Source organism: Phalacrocorax carbo, chromosome 19 (assembly GCF_963921805.1).
Source record: "Phalacrocorax carbo chromosome 19, bPhaCar2.1, whole genome shotgun sequence".
NCBI lineage: Eukaryota > Metazoa > Chordata > Aves > Suliformes > Phalacrocoracidae > Phalacrocorax > Phalacrocorax carbo.
The window spans coordinates 409,146-433,227 of NC_087531.1; the positions used below are offsets into that span (position 1 = coordinate 409,146).

The window sequence follows — 24,082 nt, forward strand, 5'->3', positions numbered from 1 at the left end:
TGGATGTGTCCTGCCGCAGGGCAGGGGTCTGTAGAGTGAAGGATGGTCTAAACGCAGAGGAGGCGATAGAGCTGTATGTATAAGCTTTGACTATAAAGAAACACTTGCTTTCCTGTTGGATGTGGCTGTTAACAGACAGAGGAACAGCTTTTAACACTTACCAAAGTAGTTATGAATTAAGCTTTGGAGAAGCATCAGTTTTCATGAATGCTAGATGGAGCTATGCTACTCGCAAATAACATACTAGTTTAGGTTTTCAGACAAGTGTTTATGCTTTTAAAGCGTGCTAGCTTCTCAGGCTCCACCAGTGCTGTCAGCTATTTATTGAACACACACAGTCTGCACAGCTCTTTTCCAGGTTAGTTAAGGCAGCCTGTCCACCCAAGTAAGGCCAGTTGACAGGATGGGTGGGTTAAGGTGACACGTCATGGCTCTAGAGTCTCCTCCTTGTACCTATTATCCTTCCTTGCTTCCTCCCTCCCAACAAACCTCCGCTTCAAGGCACCACAAGCCACAAATATAATTTATTTACAGTCAAAATACTTATTATATAATAGTCTGTGCAGGGCTCACAAAAATATATGCAATATCTCCAAACGTAAGTAGGTAGTTTTGTAGCTGGTGGTTAGATCCACCACCAGCGCCTGAGAACCCTTTACAAATGCTAGGCCAGGCTTACAGAGCCCGTGTCGCGGCTCCCATAGGAGTGGCTGGTGAAACACAGACCGTTCTTCCTTTTGAGCTTCCTCAGCCTGTGGATCGCACCGTTGACGTCTTCCGATCCTGGCGTCTTGCACCGCAGGGCAGTACCTGATAACAAGCAAGCAGGTCTCACTCTCAGCTTGACAACACGGACAGGTCTTGACTTGGGATTCCTGCCGACCCTGTGCCAACGATTCTCTCGCACGGTAGACATTCGCTCTTGATTGCAAAGCAGTGATGAGCTTCCTGTGGGGAATGTCCCTGTAACACCCAATCCAATTATTACTGATCTTATCCTTCTCAGAGCTGACAATGCCGCAACCCTGGCGCAGCAGCCTAGTCCAATTCAAAAATTTCTTTCTGACAGTTAGGAGGTTTTGGGAAGATGATGTCCAGAGCAGAGACCTCCCACGCGAGGCTGGGGCCTCACCACTCACAGCTTCTGGAGTTATCGTGCCTGCATCCCCACCCCAGATGGACAGCATTTTCTCTTCCCTCCCTCCTGCAACAATCCATACCTTGCTAAATTCACTTTCTTTCGATACCCTTTTGAGAAACTATTGATTTTATGACGTTGCCATGGGAGTGGGAAATCCAGCGCAGCTGCCGGGCTTGCACACTGGGGATTAGTCCTGCAAGTCAGATAATACCCAGACTGCCACTCCATGTGCTGGAATCCAGGATGGCCTCGCAGGTACAGGCAGGAAGATGTAACCTGACAGCAATTCGAATAGCCAAGTCAAGGGTTTGGAGTTACGCAGCCTTCACATTGGCGTGGTCTGCCAAATAAACCAGCCGTGGGACGGCAAATCCTTTCAAGATGTCAACTTGCTGAAAAGTGCAGTGCCAAGAGAACAGACGAGGCATGTTTTCTTTTTCCTAGCACACTCCTCTGGTATGACAATGGCCAGAGTTAGCGCCGAGGAGAATAGAAAAGCCACACAAAGCCTCTACTGCAGCAACAGAGGGACGTGCCATCAGCTTGCTGGCATATCACGCAATACCCTCTGGACATTCCCAGACTGCAGCCTCCCTGACAGACCCTTTGCTTTGGCGCTGGTGGGATGGATCCTGCATCTGGTGAAGTGTCTGTGTTTGAAATAAACGCTGAGGGCAAATTCCCATTCCATGATTTCCCTACCTAATTGTCTGCGTTGAAGCACTGTGTAAGTAACATCTACAACTGCTTCTTGCAAAGAAAAGCAGAGAAGAAATATGCCAGTGCATATACAAACGGAGGCAGAGGCATCCAGAGCCATCTAAATCTCCGCTTTGATTTCACTTTTACCAGCATCACTTCCCTACAGCCAAAGATATTGCTCTGGTGAGCCGAATCTGCCCCCAAACCTGTTTCTGAAGAAAGGAAGTATGGGACAAGTTTGAAAGAAACACAGACCACTCCAACAAGGGCAAGACAGGATAAAGTTCTCCTGGTTTATCCCTCCTGCCCTGCAACATTTCACCCTACCTTTGCACAGCACAAATGAAGCCCCAGGCTCAGGGGAAACACAGGGACAGGGCTGCCTGCGCCCCTCCGATGCCATTGCCCAGCTCCAGCCAGCACATGGCCACAGCAGAGAAGTCAGCCTGATGTGTAAGGGCCCTAAAAAGCTCTGCAGGTGCCCCCATCCTGGGCTGCCCAGCCCCACCCGCTCTCTGGAGCAGCCCCTTGGTGCTGGGGGGCTAATCACAGAATTAAAAAGCTGTAATCGGCAGAGGATGCTCTCCCTTCCCTGTTCCCTCGCTAGCACTGCCCACAAGTGTTTCTTGCTGATGTAAAGTGATTAAAAGCAGGTGCTTCATTTCAGCCTTGACAAGGGGAGCATGGAGGCCAGCCTTGCCTGGACTTGGGTCCCCGTGCCACGGGGCAGTGTGGCCCCAGGCATCCCCTGTCCACCCAGCTGGGAGGCTCAACCCTCTTCCAGCCTCGAACCAGTCTCTGCCAGCCCTTGGCCATGCACACACGTGTATACCTGTGCCTGCACACGCACACGTTCCTGGGTACTCCCCCCCGCGTGCTCACCCCCGCAAACATCCCCCCATCGCCCCTCTGCCAAGGGAGCAGCCTCAGATGCTGCTTGGGGGGCTGTGTGCATGCCACCCTGAGCTGACAACTCCAGGAGGGAGCTAAATGAAGCAGCGCTGATGAGGAGCTCATTAATTCTGCTGCCTGTCAGCCTTACAGGATGATAAAACGCTGCATCCTTCTGGAGCAGCGGGATGCAGCAGCAGGACTAGAAGGGAGCAGAGCTGTCTGGCCCGCACCCCTCCTGCAGCCGTCCCCCCACCCTGCGCCCCTCCGTCCTGGCATACATCTTGCATCCAGCCCCTGATCTGCCCCTGGCAGCTCAGGGGAGCGTGACGGCCCCCCAGGAGGGATGAAGGGGTTGCGAGGTGGACGAGGGCCCCTGCGCGCGTAGGTTAGCTGCTGGGTTTCTGCAGACACTGTGCTCACCGCAGCTGCGTGCCCGCAGAGGTGGAGGTGCCTCCGCTGCGGTTTGGTGGGGTTCGTGGGGCCGGCCAGCACGCGGAGCGTGTGTGGCTGCCCACCTCTCGGGCCCCACACACCCACGTGTGCTTTGGCGCGGCTGCCACGCGCCGGCGGGCCCGCGCGTAAGCGTGTGCTGGTGCACGGGGTGGCAGCCCGTGGGACGTCAACACGTGTTGCTCCAACCACCTGGGCACCGGCTGAGGCTTCCGCGGTGGAGCACGCCTGGCAGCGCTCCTAATGAATTCAGCGCTGCCCTTCACATCAAACAGCCACATGAGAAGGTGTTTTTCAGCCCCATCTTTATTCAATGCGCCAAACGCGCCGCTCCTGCGCCTTACCCTTGCAAACATCTTGTTCACAGCTGCAGCTTCAAAAGGACCGAGGGAGAAGGAGGGGGAGGTTGCGAGGTGCAACACAAAGCCAGGGAGCACACTGGGGCTGCCTGCCGTCACCATCCTCCATCAGGGAGGATCTGAGACCTCCTGGACACAAACCCAGCTCTGCTCCCCCGAGATGCCTGTGACTGGCCATGCTGCTGGGACCCGCCTGTCACCAGCCCCCCCCACAAGGCGATGCAAGACGCCTCTGACAAGGTCTGGGGCTGGACTGGTGGCATCCCACAGCCGAGCAGAGGGGCAGGAGGTGGATGGAGGGCAAGGGGCATCTGTCCTACTCTGAGCTGCCTCTGCCCCCTCCTCTTCCTCCCTTCTCTGCTCTCAGCCCAGCCCCATCCATCTTGCAGGGCTGAAACCCAATTACCATCCCAGGGAGGGGGATGGTGCAGCCAGCAGAGATGCCCATTAGCTCCGGGGAATGGAGATGAAGCGATAGAAGCTCTAATGGCTTCTCCCCCCTCCCCAGCGCTGATGTCAGGCTGGCTGCAAGGGGCCTGTGAGGCTGCTGTGAGCCCGGGGGGGCACCTCTAGCACCCCGCATGCCCCTGGCTGCCCCCAGCTCCCTGCCCCACTCGGTGGCCCGTCTCCTCCCTGATGCCACCTGTCCGTCTGCCTGTGGGTGCTGGATGATGGACGGAACAGCATGCTGCATGGAGAGCCTCGCAAGACGAGCTAGAGAAGGGTCCCATGGGGGTGGGACCCTCCTGCACTGAGGTGACACCAGCAGTGGTTAAGTCGTGGTTTGCACCCCTTGACAGGGACCGTGATGCAGATTTTGAGCCGTGCGTGTGCAAGTGTGTGCCCACGTGCTTGCACGACTTAAAGCCGCTCCAACACCCGCAGGAGCTGCCCCGAAGGGCGGCCTGGCCATCCCGGCTGCCAAGCAGCCCTGAGCTATTCCCCCCACACCCTCCACCTGTCCCACTGGCGAGAAGGATGTTTGGCAGTGGAGCCTGCTGATCTCTGAAGTTTAATTAACCCTGTCTCACTCCTGCACAGCCTTCCCTTCCTCTGCTCAAATGCCACAAATGATCCTATGCAGATGCTAATCTGCAGAAAGGAAAAAAAAAAAAAAAGATTCCACATTTAATTGCAGAACATAAAGATATTACAGGGTCATTAAAACACCATGAATATGGAAATGAAATCCACAGGCATCCATGCAGATAATGGCAGGGAAAAGGGAGCGGCAGGTGAAGCTGAAAGGTGGAAAGGTGGAAAGGTTGGCTCCATCTGGATGCATCATTAACCCGCTGCTCCAGGCAATCTCCAAGGGCCGGGGAGGGGGCAGATCTTGGGGGTCTCGGGTATCCTGGCCTCACCCTGCAGGGCCTGCAGCGCACGGAGGGTGGTGCTGCCCGGGCAGGAGCCCAGCGATGAGGGCTGCCCCTTGCTGCAGGCTCTGGGGTCTGGCCTCTGCCTGCGGCGGCAGGAGCCCTCAAAGGCGGCTCAAGCCCCTGCCGAGCCTGGTCTGCAGCTGGGGACTCCGTGCCGAGGGCTGTGCCGGCGGTGGGCAGCGCGCCGGGCTTGCATCCCACCTGCACCAGCGTGCTGTGCCCGCTCTGCCCGTGCGCTCGCACCACTGCCCGCACCAGGGCCCAGCCTGGGCACGAGGGCTGACGACAGGCTCCCAAATCTGCCCCAAACGCTGCCAGAGAGGAGGGAGCTGGGACCAGCCTGCAACCCAGAGCCATGGGACCCGACGGCAACGGGAGGGATGCCAGGACGATGGAGCCAGATGTGAGCTTTGGCTCTCTGGGGGCTCATTCCCACCCCAGGGCGGCCGTGGGGCCAGGGCTTGACCCTATGTGTGCCTGGGGCTCGTTAGCAGGCTGATCCCAGCACCTCATCTCTCCACGGCCCCCGGCAGCTCGGGCTCCCTCCAGCACCGCATGCTGCCGGTTTGACACTGACGTGAGCTGCTGAACATAAGAAATTAATAGGGGCCTTGCTAACTGGAGCTGAGCCACCAGGGAAGGGAGACAGGGCTGCATGGGGCATCCCCATCTGGAGGGCAGGGTGGCTCCGACACCCACCAGCTGCAGCCGGGAAAGGGGGTGCGGTGGCGTGGGGTGGCGGTGCCAGCGGGCAGGGTGACAGGCAGCCATTGCCATCTTGTCTTGGGGGCTGTTGGCTTTGCCTGAGGCACTGCTGTGCCTCTGTCCTTGCAGCCTTTGGCACATCCCCGAGGAGCTGCAGCCCCCCTGGGCAGCACAGGGCACCAGGGTCTCAGTGCCCCCACGGTGCCTGTGCTGTCGGTGGCACAGTTTGGAGGTGCCCCGGTGCCAGCAGCCCCCTTGCTGGGGAAATGCTGCCCTCACTGCCACCCACTTGTGCATCCTGGGCACAGCCAGAGCGGGATAGTGGAGGGAGGAGAAAGGCAAGCCCCAGGTGAAACTGCCCTGAATTTCTGGCACTGCCGGCATCCAGGTCCTGCCAGCCAGCTGCTGCCTGATGGGAGGACATGGCAAGGAGGGCATGGTGCTGCTGGGACACCTCCAGACCCTCTGGACCCTCCCGACAACCAGCATGGCGCTGCCGGTGCTCTCCTCGCCCGGCTGCCAGAGCCCCCCTGCTGTCCCAGCACCAGCTTTTGCCTCCAGGGGAGAGTGCAAGGAGGAGAAAAGCAGATTAGAGCTATCGCTGCATCTCCACGTGCTGAGCTGCAGAGCTAAATGTCACATCGCGTGTGACACAGCATGGGAGGGGCAGGCAAGGGGCCCTGGTGCACCCCTCGCTGGGGTTGGCACCTCTTCGGGTGCAGGCAGCGGGGCTGGCGGTCGGGCGTGCACCTTCCCTTGGAAGTGGAGAGGGGGAGTCAGCCGGCCCTGGGGGTCCCACTGCCTCGCCCAGCTGGCACAATCCCAGCCACAGCCCCAGAAACTTTCCTCCTCCGGTTCCCATGGAAACGAGGAATATTCTTCTCCCCGAAGTTGAGCTGTCTGCGGGCCTGTGGGGCCAGCGGCAGGCAGGGACAGGCAGCCCGTGATGCCCGCGCTCGCCTGCCCAAGTTGAGCCCCTGACGCCGGCGCCCCGCAGGACAGCCCGTTTGGTGGGAGCTGCTGGTTCGGCTGGCGCGATGCCTTGTGCACCCGGTGCTGCCAGCCCAGGGGTGCTCGTCTGCGGCGCGAGAGCCCAGCTGCAGAGCTGGGGGTCAGCACAGACCCCCTTGCGCTGCAGGAGTGCTGCACGTTGCAGTGGCTCTCTGCCCTCAGCAGATCGGGATGGCCTGACAGGCAGAGAGGGGCCCAGGAGGAGGAATGTCTCCTGCTGAGTGTACCCTGTTGTTCTCCGCAGCTCTGCCGGAGGAAACAAGCAGCCTGCTGGGAAAATTACCCAGCAGAGGGATCAGAGAGCCCTCGCTCCTGCCCCAGCCGTCCCATCGTGTGAGCCCCTCGGGGTGATGGCCACGCAGGGGGAGCCAGCTCTGCTTTTGGCTCAGGCTGGGAGGGATGCGTGGGGAGTGATCTGAGACCTGTCCATAGATGGTTTCAGCTCTCCGCTCGCCTCCCGCGGGAAGACAACGGCCCGATGCCTGCTCCGATGAGAGGAAAATCTCTCGCTCTCCGCCAGCCCCAGGAAGCACTGCAGCAGCGGCCGTCGGGGCTGTGTCCCCTGCGCAGGCCCGGGGCTGCCCTCCCTGCAGCCGGGGGGCTCTGCCAGCAGGAGCTGGGGGCTGCCACGACCTTCCTGTGGGCTGGCAGGAGCGGGTGGCTGGGCAATGGGCACCCGGCACCGGCCCTGGGGCTGTCGAAACCCTGCAGGCTGAGCTCCGGGAGCTTTTCCATGGGATAAATGTGGAGGAGACAGGTTTAGACAACAATGACTAAAGCTAAGCTTCAGCAAAAATTAACTCCAAGCAGGGGAACGTTCCAGGCACTGCCATTTGCTGTCGGTAAAAATAAACCTGTAGGTTAAACACAGCCTTTTCCTCCTGGGCGCTCACGTGCCAGATCGGAGAGCTTCCTCCCAGTGAAATGGTTAAAAACCTGAATTCAAGCACAATGCCCAAGGTGTGTGGCACGGGCTGGGGAGCAGCCCTGCTCTTGGGCATCCCGCATGGCCCTGGAGCACTGTCCCGCATGGTCCCAGAGCACCATCCCCACTGCACTGGCCCGGGAGCTGGGGTGGGGGGACACCTGTGCCTGCCCCAGCCACCCTCCAGCCGCGGCCAGGGAAGGGAGACACAGGAGCTGCCCAGCTGGTGCCGGGGTCAGCAGAGACCCGGGCAGCTGCCGGGACCGTGCAGGCAGTGCCGCTCGCGGCGCTGGCACTGGTACCAGCACAGGGAGGCAGCTGGCAGCGCAGGCTGGCAGCCTCCCCGCAACCTTTACCCTCCCCGTGGGAGGTGTGAGATCTCGCTCTTCGCTCCGTCCCTGCACGGCTGCCCTCCCGCCCCCGGCGGGACCGGGCGTGAGAGCGCCTGGCGCTGACGCGGCTCCCGGTGCCCGCCCGGGGCTGTCCCGCGGGATGGGGATGGGAGCAGGCACCGCTGGGGATGCTCCCCTTCCCGCTGCCGCTCCTGCGCCCGGGCGGGTCCGGCACCGCAGTGCAGGAGCGTGGCTCCTCCTGGCACCAGGCAAAGGCCCCGACCCGCCGGGCGCCATCCCCGGGGCTGGGCCGGGGTCCCCAGGGCCCCGGTGGTGCCAAGGGCTGCAGCAGGGCCAGTGGACGGGGGTCGGGGCTGCCTCGGTGGCGCTGCAGCTGGTGGCTGGCGAGTGCCCGCTTGGCATCCGGGAACTGGAGGGAGATGGAAGCGTCAGATGGCGTTTAAGTCTCGCTGGAGACCTGGCAGGCCCCGTCCCTGTGCCCGCTGGGGCTGGCATGCCTCCAAGCCACGCACCCCTTCTCCGGGGGCCAGCTCCTTCCCTCCGCCTGCCACTCGCGCTGGGTTTTTAATTAGCGCTCTTCTGTATATTCAGATAGCGGGAGCCCAGAATGGAAATGTACAGGTGTCCCCTTGATCCAGTTTCCATGGTTGCCGCATCGAGGTGGGGGCTACAGCTTTTTATTTATTTAATAATTTTATTTCGGTGGCTTCAACCCATTGGCAAAGGAGAAAGGGGAGAGAACGTGGGGGAATAAAAAATGTTGGATGAGAAGGCCACGTTCCCGTGGCTGGGCTTATTTGCTGTCATTCTTTTTGTCTTATTAGCAAGTGCCGGTTTCCAAGATGCTTGAAGTCAAAGAGCTCAGTAACAAGAATCCAACCCTCTCTGGTGTGGGGAAAACAGCCCAAGCAGCTGTGCTGGAGCTGCACGAATGCCCACGGGACTGCCCTGGCGGCAGAGGCAGCCCCTGCAGTGGAGGGAGAGGAGCAAGATAGGGGTTGGAGTCAGAACTGAGCAGTACCAGAATTTCCACAGCTCAGCTCCACCCCCATCTTCATGCCCCTGCCCCATCCAGCCTGCCTGTGGGGCTGCCCCGGCATCCCTCCCTGGGACAGCAAAGCTTCCCCAGCCCCAGCTCGCAGAGGGACCCTGTCTGCCCCCGAGCAGAGGCTGTTGGGGACACTGGGCTGAGTCCCCCATGGCACAGACTGGGGCTGCAGAGCCATGGGGGCCTCCTGTGGGGGAGGTCCCACAGCCTCCCTGGGGAATCCATCCCATGGTCAGGGACCCCAGTGCCACACTCGCTCCGACCTGCCCCGTCCTTGCCCAGCAGCATTTGGTCAGGGTAGTGGCTGCCAGCACCAGAAACTCTCCTCCTTTCCTCTGCACCGAATTAGTCTCAATTTCCTCTGGTGAGACCAGCACGGCGTGTAAACGGGCCCATCTGTGACCGTTAGATGATTTAGCCCTGACCCTGCCTGTGCAAGTAGGAGAAATCCACTCTGTTTACTGGGGGGAGCAGCTTTTGTGCAACAGGGGTTAAAAATAATGCGGAAACAGCACAGGCCCAGGAAAAATCTGCTCTCCTCGCGCTGCACTGCGCGGCTCGGCTTGCCAAATGCGTGGAAGAAATCCCCTCTCCTTGCGCTGGCAGCGTCCCGCGCTGTGGCAGGCAAACACACACGCACCGAGCCACGGACCTATTAGTCACCAGTAAATGTTCTTTTCTCTCTCAATTTGTTTCCCTTAAGCTTCATGTTTTCCTCTCCTGCTGCCCTGGCCTCGTTAGGCTGCAATTAAAACCAGGAATTAAAGCCGCACGGTGCAATTAAAACTACGCGCAGGATGCGGGATGCCACGGGGAAGCAGGCAGCCATCGCTTGGCTCTGCTCATGCACCCAGACATCCTCGTGCCCCCGTCTGGCCCCAGGGTGCTTCTCTGGCGCGTGGGGTGTGATGAGGCTGCAAGGTGGCAGGACAGGCGTGGGCTGAGCCCAGCCAAGCTCCACCACAAAGGTCTTTGTTGCTCACAGCATCACCAGATCCTGTGCCTGGAGGATGCGACGAGACGCATCTACTCTTGAAGCAAGATGAATTTTCCCAGCTGCGAGGATCATTAAACATACAGAGCAGCTCTGAGGGGAGGGAAGAGACGGGCTCCGCTCAGCGCCTTTACACTGAGATTAAACCTCCCTCTTGTCAGGGCAGGGCAGTGACTGTCCCTGCATGGGACCCTCCGGCCCCCACGGCCAGCTGCTTGCTGCACCCTTCCCCATGGTTTTCCTTTGGCACCGCCCTGGGGACGCAGCTCCCCCCAGCAGAACCCGGAGCTGCCACGCTGGCTCACATCCCCGCCCCAGCGAAGGACTCGGGGGACAGCCCGCACTGCCAGCGCCCCGCTCGCGGCCGGGTGAGCGCGGCTACGGGCTGACGCCGGCCAGGGCCGCAGGGCAGAGGCTCGGCTGCACCGCGCGGGAAGGCGCGTTGTCGGTGCGCCGTGAGGTGCGACGGCAGGCGGCGAGCCCGCGGCCGAGCGCAGAGGGGCCGGATCCTGCCGCAGAGGGGCCGCATCGCCGCTGCGCTCCTTCGCAGGGCAGGACCGCCCAGCCCCACCGGTGCCCAAGCTGCCAGCGTGGCAGCCAGCTGTGCCCTGGACAAGCAGCGGAGCCGGTGCTGCGTGGGAAGCGGGGCTTCCCCCTGCACGGGGCTGAGCCCGACGCAGGGCAGAGGCCTGCCACAGGGATGCCAGAAACTCCGCGTCCCCGCGGCGCTGCCCTGCGGCCCGTCTCCCCGCCGCCAGGGCACGGCTTGCCAGCCACCGCGCAGAGGCAGCCCCAGCTCTGGAAATATATAGTAACAAGTGCGCGCAGGCAGCAGAAGTAGCAAAGCATATGGTAGGTGTTTGGAGTTTATTCCTGTCAGTGAGTGTCAGCAGCGACAGACGGCTGGGGGTGGCGGAGCGAGAGATTTTGGTAGGTGCCCGTGCAACACCGCCCTACGGACGCTACAGCTGCGGCGAGGGTGGGGACCCCGCCGCCCCCCGCCGTGTGCTATCGGAGGGGCACCCGCATGCGCAGGGACCGGCGCACGGCGATGCTCTCCTGGCACCCACGAGGCGCAGCGCGGGGCTGTCTGAGCCGCTCCCTGCGCCCCAGGGACGTTTGGCACCGGTGGCGCCAGGGCCGAGGCCACCCCCAGCCTCACCACGCTGCACAAAAAACACAGATAATTTGGCGGCTCCCAAACAAGCAGAGCCCCGGGACCCCCGTCCACCCCAGCAGAAGATCACCCGCCCGATCCAGAGGAGGATCTGGGGAGGGCTAACGGCAGCTCCCCGGTCCCTGCTGCCGCTCTGCAGACTCGGCTGGCCCTGGGGTTCGCCGGTGCGAGGAAGCAACGCCGCTGCTACCAGGGAGCTCCCTGCTCAGCCCAGCCTGGCTCCCTGGGGCCTGGGGGCTTTTGGTGAATTGGCCCAGTGGCAAGACCCACTCCCACCACCCGACGCCTCTGCCAGGAGACGCTGCAGGCAGGTGGCCAGCGGCGGTGGGAGGGGAACAGATTGTCTGCAAAAAAGCGCGTCAATCCCCAAGCGGCAGCTTGGAGCAGGATTTATAAACCTGTGGGTTTATTCCCTGTTCGCCTGAGCCCGCTGGGGGTCCAGTAACAGGGGTGATCACACGGGGTGGGATGGACGGCTCACCTCCCACTGGCAGGTCCCTCCTGCACCGCCTGGACCAGGACAGGGATCAGGCCCTGCATCCCCCATGGCCACGCAGAGCAACTGCTAAAGGAAGGGTGATGCTTTGCCAGTGGTCGGGCTACCAGCAACTTCCCACCGCCCCTACAGCGTGAGCCTCCATCTGCTCAGCGAGGGGCACCCAAGTGGGACTGGGATGGAGCTGGGCTGCAGCACTGGGAGCAACAGCGAGAGGAGCCAGGAAACCCCAAATTAAGTCTGACACTTCATCTCCAGCTCCTGCCGCTGTGTTAAGCTGAGGCGCAGGCAGAGCTCCTTAAGGACACTTTGCCAGAATCCTCTTTAGGTTTCTTGGTTCCCCTAGCAGCACCCTGGGGATGGGGGGGGGCTGGGAGAGGCCAGACCCCCTCCATGGCAGAGGCTGGCCAGCTGCCAGCGTGGCTGTGCTGCCTGCTGGTGCTCAGCAGCTCCAGCACCACCACGGCCTCAGCCCCCACAAGCATCCCACCCTGCCCAGGGTGAGCAATGGGCAGCCCCAGCAAGTGCTCAGCCAGACACACATCCTCCCCTGGCACAGGTGAAATAAATACTCACCGAGAGGCAGCTCACCTGCTGCTCCTGTTCCTGCTAATTGCAGTGTTCTCACTTCACACTGATGTGCTTGATAAGATTAGTGATTACAGAAATCTCATATGGCAATTGGATTGAATTGGGAGCTGTGTGAGGGAAATTGGACTGAGCTGCAAATAGGAATTAATTATAACCTGGCAGCGGTGAGATCTGAGGTCTTGAATATATATTTTTATGTATTGCCCAGTGCAACCTCTGGCTTTGTTGTGGGTGTGAGGGGTGCTGAGGGCTTCACTTGCGGTGAGGACACACTCGCCACGGCCTGGGCCGTCACGGGGCTCGGACAGGGGCCATCGGCATGACAGACCCTGGGCTGGGACTCCCGGCGCTGCTCCGGTGCAGATGGCCGCAGCCGGCGGCACGTCCCCGGCGAGCTCAGCCTGCCGGAGCTCCCTGCCCTCCCTGCTCTCTGCCTGGCAGCGGGCTGTTATCTCCATTACCATGGCAATGCCAGAGGAGCTCCCTGCGGCGTGTCCAGCGCGATCTCTGGGCGCTGCCTCCGCCGGGCAGGCTCGGCCGTGATGGCAGACGTGGTCCCATGCCTGGCTGGCACCCGAATGGCCCCAGCTGCCACTGTCCCAGGAGAGCCGAGGGATGGAGGTGGAGACGTGTCCCCTTGCTTGGGGCTTGGGGGCTGGGTGGGGAAGCAGAGGGAGAAATGGAGCTCTGCCCTGGCCGGCACCCAGAGCATCTCCCAGCCCTTCCCCACCCCAGGGGTCAGGGTCCGGCCGGGGGCCCCCTGCCGCAGCAGGAACCCCTGCAGCACAGCCGCCCCCGACTCAGCTAGAGCCCCACCTGCGTGGGAGCCGGCAAGCGCCGGTACCAGCCCGCGGGCACAGAGCAGAGAGCAGCCCGTGGCCCCAAATGCCGTATCGATTGGTGCCCATCTGCACTGATATTAAAGCGTTTGCCAGCAGCTGCTGGTGTTTAACAAATCCTCCTGTCTGCTTTGTTTATGCCATTTTTTTTTCCCTCCCACCTGGGCCTATTTGATGCTTTGGGCATTTTGCAAACATTCTAAAGGCAGCATGTAAAACGCCAGCAGGCAGCTAGAGAAAAGCAGGTTGCTAGAGACAGACAGGAGAAGCAGGGAGAGATTCCTCACCCTGCAAAGCAGCCTCTGCCCTCGCCCTCACCCATCCTTGTAGCCGTGCGCTCCCCCGATGTGGTCCCGCACGCTCCGTACAGGCTCCCCAGCCCGAGCCAAGCCTGCGCTGGCTCCAGGGGCTTGCCTTAGTTTCTCCTCTGCCAGAGGAGATGGGGAGGGAGAGGCTGAGGCAGCCCTTCCCGTCTGCTCGCTGCCTTTCCCTGGCTCCAGAGGCAGGATCTGGCCCCAGGTCCTTGTCAGGTTGCAAGCCTCAGAGTAGGAGAGCAAAGCTCAAACGGAAAAGCAAGACACGTGGAGCGTGCACCCCGAGGCTGGCGCTGCGCAGGCAGCACTACCTGCCCTGCGGACACCCCTGCAGCCGCTGCCTCCCCAGCGCTGGCTTTTAGCCAACTGCCAAACTCTGCAGGACCGACAAGGAGCCGCAGGTTGTTCTTGCTCCCAGCGGACCCCTGGGTCCCCCAGCCCGGGGGTTCTGTGTCCCCTGGAGGAGCACAGACCACCTGCTGGCATGGCACAACCGGTGCCCAGCCCGGGGTGCCAGAGCACAGGAGCCCTGGAGGAGCACAGAGGGGAATTGCTCTCCTCCGGTTTCTCTTTCGCCTGATGTGACTACAAGGGATTGTGGGATTCAATTAAGTTCTGTTTCCCTCCCAGTAACTGTGGGAGTCTCTCCTCTCTGCTTTGAAACAGACACACTGGCATGGAAGACAAATGCTTGCAATAAAGGAAAGGAGCGCGTGCCTGGGGGGAGGCCGACGCTCGCGTGCAGCCGGCGCGGCCCAGGGCACGCTCGCCGCTCCCCTGCCGCACGCCCGCCCCACGCCTCCGCGTGCCTGGTCCCGCACGCAGCGTGTCGCGCCGGCCGGCCACAGGTGCCCACGGCTGTGTGGCAGAGATGCTGCGAGCACCCGGCTGGCCCTGGAGCAGGATCCCCCCGTGCCCCCAGCCCGGCTGACGGACGGTGATGGGCACGAGGCCGTTTCACCATCCGATCCCTCAGCGCCGGCTGGGAGCCTGGCCGGGGGTGGGGGGCTGCTGCCACGTCTGCTTCAGGAGGTGGGGGGCTTGCAAGGGCAGCTGCTGCCAAAGCTGGGGCGTGCCTGCGCTTTGCAGAGCTGTCGCCCCTCTGCAGAGCAGTGATGGCTGCGGGGGTCTTGCCCCAGGCATTAGTCAGGCGTTTTCCTGCCCCCCGAGGTTTTCCTCTGCTGTCTGATGGCTGGCTGCTGTCGCCTGTTTGCTGGCCTGGTGAATCACGTCCTGGGGGGACCATCGTGCTCGAAGGTGGCAGGCTGTGCTCACCAGCGGCGAGTCCATGGCAGGCCATGGTTTTGCACCTCGGGCAGGGAGCTGGGAGCACGCTGGGCGCTCGCGCCCCCCAAGCCCACGCCCGGGAAATGCTGAGGTGGCTTCACACATGCTGTGCCCGCCTCCAAGCAGCCCCCGTGGCCCCTTGCCCCTGGCACAGTGGGGTCTGTGGGCAGGAGAGAGCCCCCCCGCCCCCCGCGGAGTGCCCCCCCCTTCGCCCCGCATCCGCCGCTGGACTGGGCGGCTGAGGGTTGCCAGGCAACAGGAAGATGCTTTTTCTGACGAAAACAGTAAATTGGAAGCTGGGTCGGGTGAGGGACGACATGGCCTGGCAGGGCTAGGGCTGCGCTGGGGGGCACTCAGGGCTCCCCCAGACCCAACAGGGCCCAAAAATCTGGGGAGGAGAACCAGCTGTTGCTGCCTCACGTGGCCAAAAGCTGAGGACCCCTGAGCATCAGCTGGGGAAAGTGCTCAGCCCTGGGACCCCCGTGCCCAGCTCAGGGACAGGGCAGGGACAGGGTGTCCTCCCACAGGAACAGCCCTGCTACCCTCCTCCCTGGAAAACCCTCCCTGGGGAGTCCTGGCCCCGCCACATGCCCTGCATGAGATCGAGCCCCTAATTTGCCCCCACCCCTCCCCACCAGCCATCACGCACGCAGCCAAATGAGCTCCAGGCAATTTTCTCAGAAGCTGAGTCTTCGCATTGTGGGAACACAGGGCTAAAAATAGCCAAGGTCTATGTGCGTGTCTCGCCCAGGTGAATCTTGCTACAGAGATAAGGGTAAAGGAGGCGGCAGCTGCCACCGGCTCCTCCACATCCAGCCATCTCCCCTCTCTGCCTCAGTTTCCTGCACAGATCATGCTGCCCAAACACGCACCGTGCCACCCCCGGCACACGTGGCTGCATTGGCCTGGGGACCCCCGGCCAGAGAAGCCTGCATGTGGGGGAAAGCCCTCAGGGCTCGAGTGTTCCTTGATGTGGGCATCACCAGTGATGGGCAGAGCTGCCCTCGGTCTCGGGCTCTCACCTGGCAGCCTCCAAGGGCTGCGCTTCATCGGCGCATCCTCCATCATGAGGGGCTGCATTATGGTGAGGGCACGTATCCCTCTGCTCCCCACCCCCCCGCATCTTCCAATTCAGGGGCTCATCTCCGCCCAACCCCAGCCCTCCTGGGTCCACCCCAGGGTGCAGAGAAGCACCCACATTTCCTTCCTGCAATGACTCGATTACAAATTCAGAGTTAAATCTTCCCCCACAAGATGCCCCTCTCCACCCCTCTGACTGCTTCCACTACTTTGAATGTTGAACACTTTCCAGGGAATCTTCATGTGTTCAGGCTGACCCCATCCACTCTAGTTCAGACTAACTTAATCAGCCTCATTTTATTGCTAACTGCTGTAGCTTTACACCTCTAGAAAAAGCACTACTTAAATTATTGACACCTGCCACACTGCTTTCTCTGCCCCTGTGGGGGCAGGAGGAGAGAGGGCAGATCTGTTTAGCGCTCCCAGCATTTATTTCTACCAAAAATGACAAATTATTAGGATGGTGGAAATTAGAAAAATGGCATTTAGGTAACAGACAAACCTCCCTCTTTTCTTCAGTAGCATCTGGTTAAAAGCAGATTTGGAAATGGAAGATGGGGAAAAATCAGGGTAATCTGCTGAATGCTGACAGCCAGGGGGTTCCCTGGAGGGACAGGAGAGGGAAATGGTCCAGGGGATGCCCCGGGAGCAGCTCATCCGACACCCTCATTGCTCGCACCCCAGAGCACTTGGGAGACTCACCCCAGCGGCACCATGGAGGGGCCATGGCTGGGCAGAAACCGTCAGGTTTGTTTTCGTGCTGGCCTGAGGTGCTGGGGGTTTGAGGGCAAAAGGGCTGTGAAGCTCTGAGTGCAGTAGGGAGGGCTTCCACCCCTGCACTGCCATGGGGTCAGAGCTCAGCTGTGCCCCAAAGAGCTCCCCGAGGAGCTCAGAGCCCCCGGCAAGGGCAGCTCCAGGGCCGGGGTGCTGGGCACCCAGCCCCCGCGAGGGCAGCGCTCCAGCCCACGCAGCCCGCTGCTGACAGAGAGCACAAAAACATCATCATATCTTTAATCACCAGCACTGCGGAGAAGAATTGCAAGGGCCAGGCTGGAGGAGCCAGTGAGGAGGAGGAAGGACCCCCGCGGGAGTGTGGGAAGGGGCTCTCCCTCGCTGCAGCCCTGTCCCTGTGCAGGCGATGCCCTGGCTCAGCTCTGCCCCAGCCACGACAGCTCCAGGTCCCCCCCAGGCAGGAACAGCCCCTTTCCCCACATGCCCTGTTCTCCCCAGGAGATCTGCTCCTGCCTCACGCCGTGGCTCGTTGGCAGCACCGGGGAAGAGCTGCTGAAGTGCTTTGAGCCCCTCAAGGCTGCGGGGAACAGGCAGCACCAAGCAGAAGAGCTGACACTGCTCCGTGGCTGGGCAGTTCCAGGGTCCCAGCTCTGCTCCCCCACCCCTCCACAGCACAGGGAGCTGGTGTGGAGGATAACAGGGCTGGGGGGATGCCGCAGCCGCGGTGATGAAAAGCAAAAGGGAATGCCTCAGGGAAACCAGGAGCCAGGGCACCACCTGCATCTGTTTTAGAAATTACTTTATTGCACTAAAAAGGGGAAGTAATCTGTAAACAAACATTCCATTCAGGTATTAATATATTTTTTTCACTCCAAAAATGCGTCATTAAATCCAGCCACAGAAATATCAAAGCAGGAACAGTAGAAAAGAGCTACAGGGGAGGAAAGACCCAGCCAGGCCACAGTCCCGGCTCCCACTCCGCCTTCCCACCCGTCACAGGAGCCGGGCTCACAGCAGCATGTCCCAGGGCTCAGCGGACAGCAAGGCAGCCTTGGGACAGGTGGGAGGGGACAGCACAAGCCTCCAGGCCCTCGGGTCTCCCCCAGGGCCATCCCCAACCCAAGGAGCAGCCCAGGGCCCTGCTCTCAGCATCTCCCTTCCCCGAACCCAAAGGCACACAGCTCCGCCGCTGGGGATGCATCACCCCCCAACCCTCTCACAGAGCAGCACAATCTTTGCCCAGCTCCTGTTCCCCCCTCCCCTTGCAGCCTGCTGCGTCCTCCCCCACCCCCAGCGATGCAGGGTCCCACCAGCCCCTTGCAGGTGCAGCACCCCGGGGAGCACAGCACCCCAGGGACCACAGGGCACTGGTGAGGGGTGCACGGGGCTGTCGGGCAGCAGCCAGCCAGGCATGGTGTTCTTCCTGCCCGGGTCGGCTCAGGGACAGGATGTTTGCTCGCAGCACAGGGATGTAGCCCACCCCAGAGCCCCTGGCTGCCCCCAAGGCGAGGCTGGGGAGCCAGGAGCACCCCCTGTGTTGGCTCCTGGGGGAGCGGTGGGAAGCCTCAGGTGGGAAATCCCCCACAAAGGAGGGACGTGTCTGCTCCTTAGGTCCTGCACGGTTTGTTTTCAGCCACAAGCTTGACAAACAGCCACAATCACCCCAAATCCCCCCGACATGCAAACACCGCGCTATCAGAACCATGCCTCGCGTACCTGAAACATATTTACAGACAGAAGTAAAACACGCTGGGAAAGATCAGCCTCAGATATAAATAGCCAACACTGAAATCTGCCATCTGCTGCAAAGGACAAGGAAGGAACATCAACTGCCACCGACAGAGGTTAACACAGAGGGACACGTGTGTGCGTGTGTGTCCACACATGCTGCAACAGGCAGGGACAGGAGCACTGCACATTCTGCTCCCTTCCACAGAAGCATGCAGAGCCCAACGCAACGGGTAACGCCACACCAAACAACAACAACGCGTCTGTTTTATCCACCCGCAGAAATGCCCGGGCCAGCATTTCCCCCGCTCCCAGTGCCTCCAGCCAGTCGACCGGGACGGCAGGGAGGGATGGGAAGGGGTGGGAGCACTCCACTCCACCCAAAGGGAAACTGCAGAGCCAGGCCAGCCCCTCTGCGGAGCTGGGTCCTGCTGGGCACGGGGGCTTCACAGCCCCACGGGAGACATCCCTCCTGCCCGGTGGGTGCAGCTGTTCACAAGCCCCCGATCCCGCACAGGGGAGGGAGGGCAGAGGGTAGGGGGGCCTCAGCCACAGCCTGCGCCCCTGCCCGGTGACACCTGGGGATGTCCCCAGTGCCATCCAGACCACCAGCACTCAGGGTGGGCTACTCCTGTTGCCTCAGCTTTTGTCAGCAAGGACGCCTGCTGGGACACTGCCCAGGACGGCCCATGTGCACAGGGTGAGGGGTGCCAGGCCCCTCCGTGGCAGTGCCTGCCCCTGGCATCTCCTTCCCACGGGCAGGGGACAGGCACAGGTGGCCTCCTGGATTTGAGCAAACCCAAAGCTCTGTGAGCAGTTTCCCACAGGTGGTCAGCAGCAGGGGACACTGCTCGGGGTGGGCAGGGAGGGTGTCCAGGGGGGCTGCAGGTGTCGGACTAAGCCAACTTGCACATCTGTGCAGTCCCACAGGGCTGGAAAGAGTCTAGGAGATGCTCGAAACACACAAACCTGACTCATCCCCCAGGGTCACCTCCCTTGGCCCACTCTTGGGTCACCTCTGCAGTATTTTCTCTGCAGTTTCCAAGACTAGAAACTTGTCTTTTAAATTAAAGCTGAGATTGATGCTATCACCCGACTCCAGGAGCTGGGGCTTTGAGAGAGGTGGCAGTAAGTATGCTACAGAGATCTACCCACCTCCAACCTTCGTGCTGGTCAGCTGGAGACCACAGGCACCAGGGAGGGAAGAGCCCAGCAGGTGACATCCATCCTCCCCAGTGGAGACAGGGCCAGTGGCTCCCTGCTGGGCTCCAGGAGATGCAGCCCCAGGAGGGAGCAGAGGGGAGAGGCTGCGGATGCCAGCCCTGCCTGCCCCACCTCAGGAGAGCTGGTGCTGGCAGAACCCCCAGGGATCCCCATGCTCTACCACAGCCCCATCCTTCCTGCAAGGGGACCTTCCAAACCCTCCTGCAGCGAGGCCAGGGAACAGGGCCAGCCTCCCGCCCTCACCCCAGCCCCACAGGCAGGCAGGGTCCCTCTGGGGCTGGCTGCAAACACCTACAGGCAGGACAGGAGGGCGGTGAGCGGCAGCTCCTTTTCCCCCAGCAGTGTGTCCCGCTTAAGGCTGCTGCCCTTGTTGACCACCTTGAGCTTCAGGGACATCTTCCTGGCGTGGCCAAGGCCCAGCCCATCGAAGAAGAAGTCCTCGTTGAAGACAGGGTTGCGGCTGTTCTTGACGATGGTGCTGCGCTGCTTCTGCAGCTTCCCAGGGTTGAGGCACAGCGAGACGCAGCAGTTGATGCTGCGCAGGTCGACGAGGGCATCGTAGAGGTCCTCGGCAGAGATGAGCCGCACGCGCAGCCGGGCGTTGGAGGGGTCGTACTCGGCAGCCAGGCGCAGGCTCCCACCCCGGCTGAGCCGCAGGCTGTGCTCCCGGTTGCGGCCCGGCGGCAGGTCCAGGGGCAGCAGAGCAGCTGGCGGCTGCCCCCCGGCCGGGGCGCTCCTGGCGCGGCGCTGGGCGCTGGGGCTGGTGTCGGCCGAGCTGTCATCGGTGGACAGGGAGCTGTTGCGGGCTACAGAGTGCTTCAGCTTGATGACCTTGGACTGGCTCTCCTGGCTGAAGATCTTCAGCAGGGAGACGGAGCGGGAGAGCAGTGGAGAGCCGAAGGGTGAAGACTCAGCTGAGGAGCATGTGTCGCTCTCACCGCCGCTGAAGTAGCGGCCAGGGTGCATGAGGGCTGCACCCAGGTCGGCAGGCGTCCGGGGCCTGCTCTCGCCGTTGAGCTTGGCTCGGCGCTGGGCGCTGGGCGAGGTGGCCGGCGAGGGGCAGAGGCTGCTGTGCTCGCTGTGGAAGAGCGACTCTTTGCGCCGTGTGTGTGGGCTCTCCACCAGTGTGGCGAAGCCATAGGAGGTCTGCGCCTTGGGCACATAAGGCAGCGACATGGCCGTCTGTGCCTGCGGGTCCGCGTTGGTGCCGAAGCCCCCCTCGGCCGTCCAGTCCTCGGCGGTCTCGATCTGGATGATGTGTCGGCCGGCAGCCCGCGGCCGGGGACGGCTGGATGGCCGAGGACTGCGCGGGGGCTTGCGGCCAGCCAGGTCCTGCTCTGAGGCTGAGGGACCCAGGGCGGGTGCTGCGGGGGGCTCGGGACCCTCGGCCTCGGCAGGCGCTGCGCTCAGCTTGGGCGGGATAAAGAAGTCGGGGATCTTGTCGGGAGTGAGGACGTTGCTGTAGCGGGATCCCCGCGGGGACTCCTCCGGCCCCGCGCCCCGGGACCCGCCGTTCTCCGCCACGCCGCGCAGCCGCTCCAGGAGCCACATGTTGCCGGCAGCTGCGGGGCTGGAAAAGACCCGATGGGCAACGCTGTCACCGGGGGACCGGGGGCCGGGCACCGGCAGGGGCGGACCGGAGCCCGGGGGGGGACCGAGACCGGCGACACGGAGAGGCAGGGACTCGCCAGCCCGGGGGGGGACGGGACAGGGATGGGAAGGAACCGGCCGCGCAGAGGAGAACCGGGACCCGCCGGCCCGGGGGCGGGGAACGGGAAAGAACCGGCCGCGCGGTCGCGGACCCGAGGGACGCGGACCCGAGCGATGGGACGGGGCGGCCGCGGCGCACGGGGAGCCGCTGCCGGCCGCGACGCGACGCCCGGACAGACCGACTGACCGGCGCCGCCGAGGGCGAGCGAGAAGTTGCCGGGATCCACCGCCCCTGGAGCGGAGCCGCCGCCGCCGCCGCCGCCGCAGCCCGGGCGGGGCGGGCGCGGACGCGCTTTTATACGGCGGCGGCGGCCCCGCTCCTTCCCCGCGCCGCCGCCGTAATCCTCCGAGCGCGGCGCCCCCGCATTTCCCCGCGCCGCGCCCGGCCGGAGCGGGACCGAGCCGGGCCGAGCGGCCGCGGGGTGCTGATGCTCGGGGGGTGCGGGGGCCCGGCCCCGGGACTCCCGGCCGCCTGCCCGCGGGAGCGCCGGCGCTGGGACGGGACCGGGAGTGGGGGACCCCCCGAGCCCGGAGCGGGACGGCAGCGGCCCCGTGCCCCCCCCCTTGGCGCCCTCCCGCGGTCGCGGACCGAGGCCGGCGGGACGGAGCCGTTCCCCCCCCGGGGCGCAGCCGTCGCTCCCCCGCGAGCCCTTGAGCGCATCAAAGCGCTGAACAAAGCCGAGAGCACTCCAAGGCGGCTCGGAGCTCAAGGGCTCGCTGAGTGCATTAAGTGGTTTAATATCGCGGCTGGAGGAGTGGGGGGAGGCAGTGCCACATGTCACACGTCTCACCAGCACCGGGTGGGGACAGCGCCGGGGCAGGATACGGCCCAGGTGGTGCTGGGGGCACCGGGGACAAACCGTCAGGAGGATCCACGGAGCGCCCCTGCAGCCCACGGTGCTGTGCGGGGGCAGGAGGGCAGCAGGAGTCTCAAACGAGTGTGATCAACCCCAGCCCAGGTACCACATGGATTTATAGCCTTGGGGACAGGGATGCACGAAGCAGGACAGTGGCACGGATGGGGGCCAGTGGCTATTCCTCCCTGGCTGCTGCTCCGTGGATGCCGTCAGGCTGCAGGGATGGCACCATCATCCCACAGCAGTGCAGAGCTGAGAATAATCACCAGGAAAGAAAGCCTGGCTGGGTGAGCTCCGTCGGCAGGGTCTGCGGCAGTCGGGCAGCGACTGTGAGAGGTGGGAGCTCTTGGTTCCCTCTGCATCCTGACTCCAAGCTGATAAAAAGAGGACAGCTGTGCCGAGCCAGACTGAGGGCCAGCGGCCAGCTCTGCCAGCACCTGGGAAAGGTGTCAGGAGAGAAGGTCCCCAGGGCCTGGGGGAACAACCCTCCTCCCTCTCTGGAAGCAAATTGCCCTCCCCCCTCCCTGCACCCCCTGGTTTTGCTGCCGCGTGCTGTCCGCCTGCCATGCCCAGGCCTCTCCCAGCAGTGAGTGGGTGCTCCCTGGCAGGGCAAGTGCTCTGATTTATGCAGTTTCTTGGCACTTTGCTCTGCCTGCCTGGGAGCAGTGGCTCTGATCAACAGCAGACCCACACTGGGAGCGGGCCCCTTGGCATGGCTGCCCCTCACCAGCCTCAGGAAAAAGCTGCTGGGACCCTCCAAACGGGGCCTTGTGGGGAGCAGGAACCAGACAGGAGCTGGAGGGGTCTGGGCAGGGATGTCTTGGGGGCAGCAGTGGGGAAGGGGGACGGTGGTGTCGCGGCTGGACCCTGGACTCTGCACTGCAGGGCACTGAGTCCTGGGTCCCATGGCAGGGAAGAGGGTGGATGGAACCCAGGAGAGGAGGATGAAGTTCACAGGAAGGGGAGGCTGCTGAACAAAAAGGCCTTTCCTCCATGCTGCAGAACAGCGGGTAAACAAGGTGCAGAAATGGTTGAGCTCCCTTGAGATAACAAAGAGCGCTGGAGCTGGGCCAGCCCTGCCTGATCAGATCAGGGCCAGCTGTCTCTGGGGCATGGAGGGGAGCAGGGTGCTCGGAGCTGCCTGCTGCCTGCACTGAGCTTGCCTGGGCTCAGCTCAGGGCAGGGTTTCCAGGTTTGAGGCAGAAGAGGAGCTGCAGTGTCAGGTGGAGATGCTGAGGACCTGAATGCTCCAGTTCCCAGTGAAGTGATTCCCAGCGCTTGCGGCAGGAGCTGGCATGGGCACTCGCATCTCCAGCACCTTGGGGACACGGGCTGTGCCGGGGGCATCCCTTCCCAGCAGCGCAGGCAGGGGCTGCAGCCAGCCCTGCTGCTGGCACGGGGCAGGCAGAGACCAGTGCTTGCCTGCAGCCACAGCCACTGTGTGCGGCAGGAGCTGCTGGACCCAGAACAGCAATGGGCAGAGAACAAACACTCACAAGGCCAGCAGAACACAAGGTTTCCAGGGCCTCCAAAGCGGGCTCTGGGCCCTCACTCAGCACCCAGCAGTGTGGAGCTGGGAGGTGTGCCTTTTCTCGCCTGCCTCCCCCACGTCCAGGGCTCTCCATGGATCTGGGCGGTGCAGGATGCCGGGAGGGGACAGCCCTTGGGGCTCCAGAGCTGCCTCCCCCGGCAGCGTGATGGGGAGCTGTGCAAGCGCTGGGAGAGACGGACAGGGGTCCCTCGTGCCGGGCTGGAGGCCGCCAGAGGTGTGCAGTGCCTGGCAAGGCCTGGGCATGGCAGCGCTGGCAAGCGACGCCTGGCTGGGGACACTGGCAGGGCTGGGGATGCTGAAGAGGCTGGGGACAATACCAGGGCTGGGGAGGTGTCTGGTGGAGCTGGCAGCGTGCTACCACCTGCTGGAGGCTGGGAAAGAGAGAGCTCCACGAAGGAAAGGGGCTGGCACAAGGACTGTGGGATCCCGGGGCGCTGGCTGAGCCCCCGCCACAGCCCCTCCAGGGAAGGAGTGCTGCACTCATCTCTTCTTCTCCAGCTGGTTAGTTATTTCCATGAAACTTGCTGAGAGCCA

The 24,082-nt window shown here is 62.5% G+C and overlaps 1 protein-coding gene across 1 annotated transcript; it reads right to left on the minus strand.

Annotated features, from left to right (window-relative positions):
- Nucleotides 1-17,259: 17,259 nt before the first annotated feature.
- C2CD4C (C2 calcium dependent domain containing 4C) lies at nt 17,260-21,086 on the minus strand. Its single transcript, XM_064469605.1, has one exon. It carries the CDS (start codon nt 20,978-20,980, stop codon nt 19,721-19,723), a length of 1,260 nt encoding a protein of 419 aa, XP_064325675.1. The 5' UTR covers nt 20,981-21,086; the 3' UTR covers nt 17,260-19,720.
- Between the last annotated feature and the right edge of the window lie 2,996 nt (nt 21,087-24,082).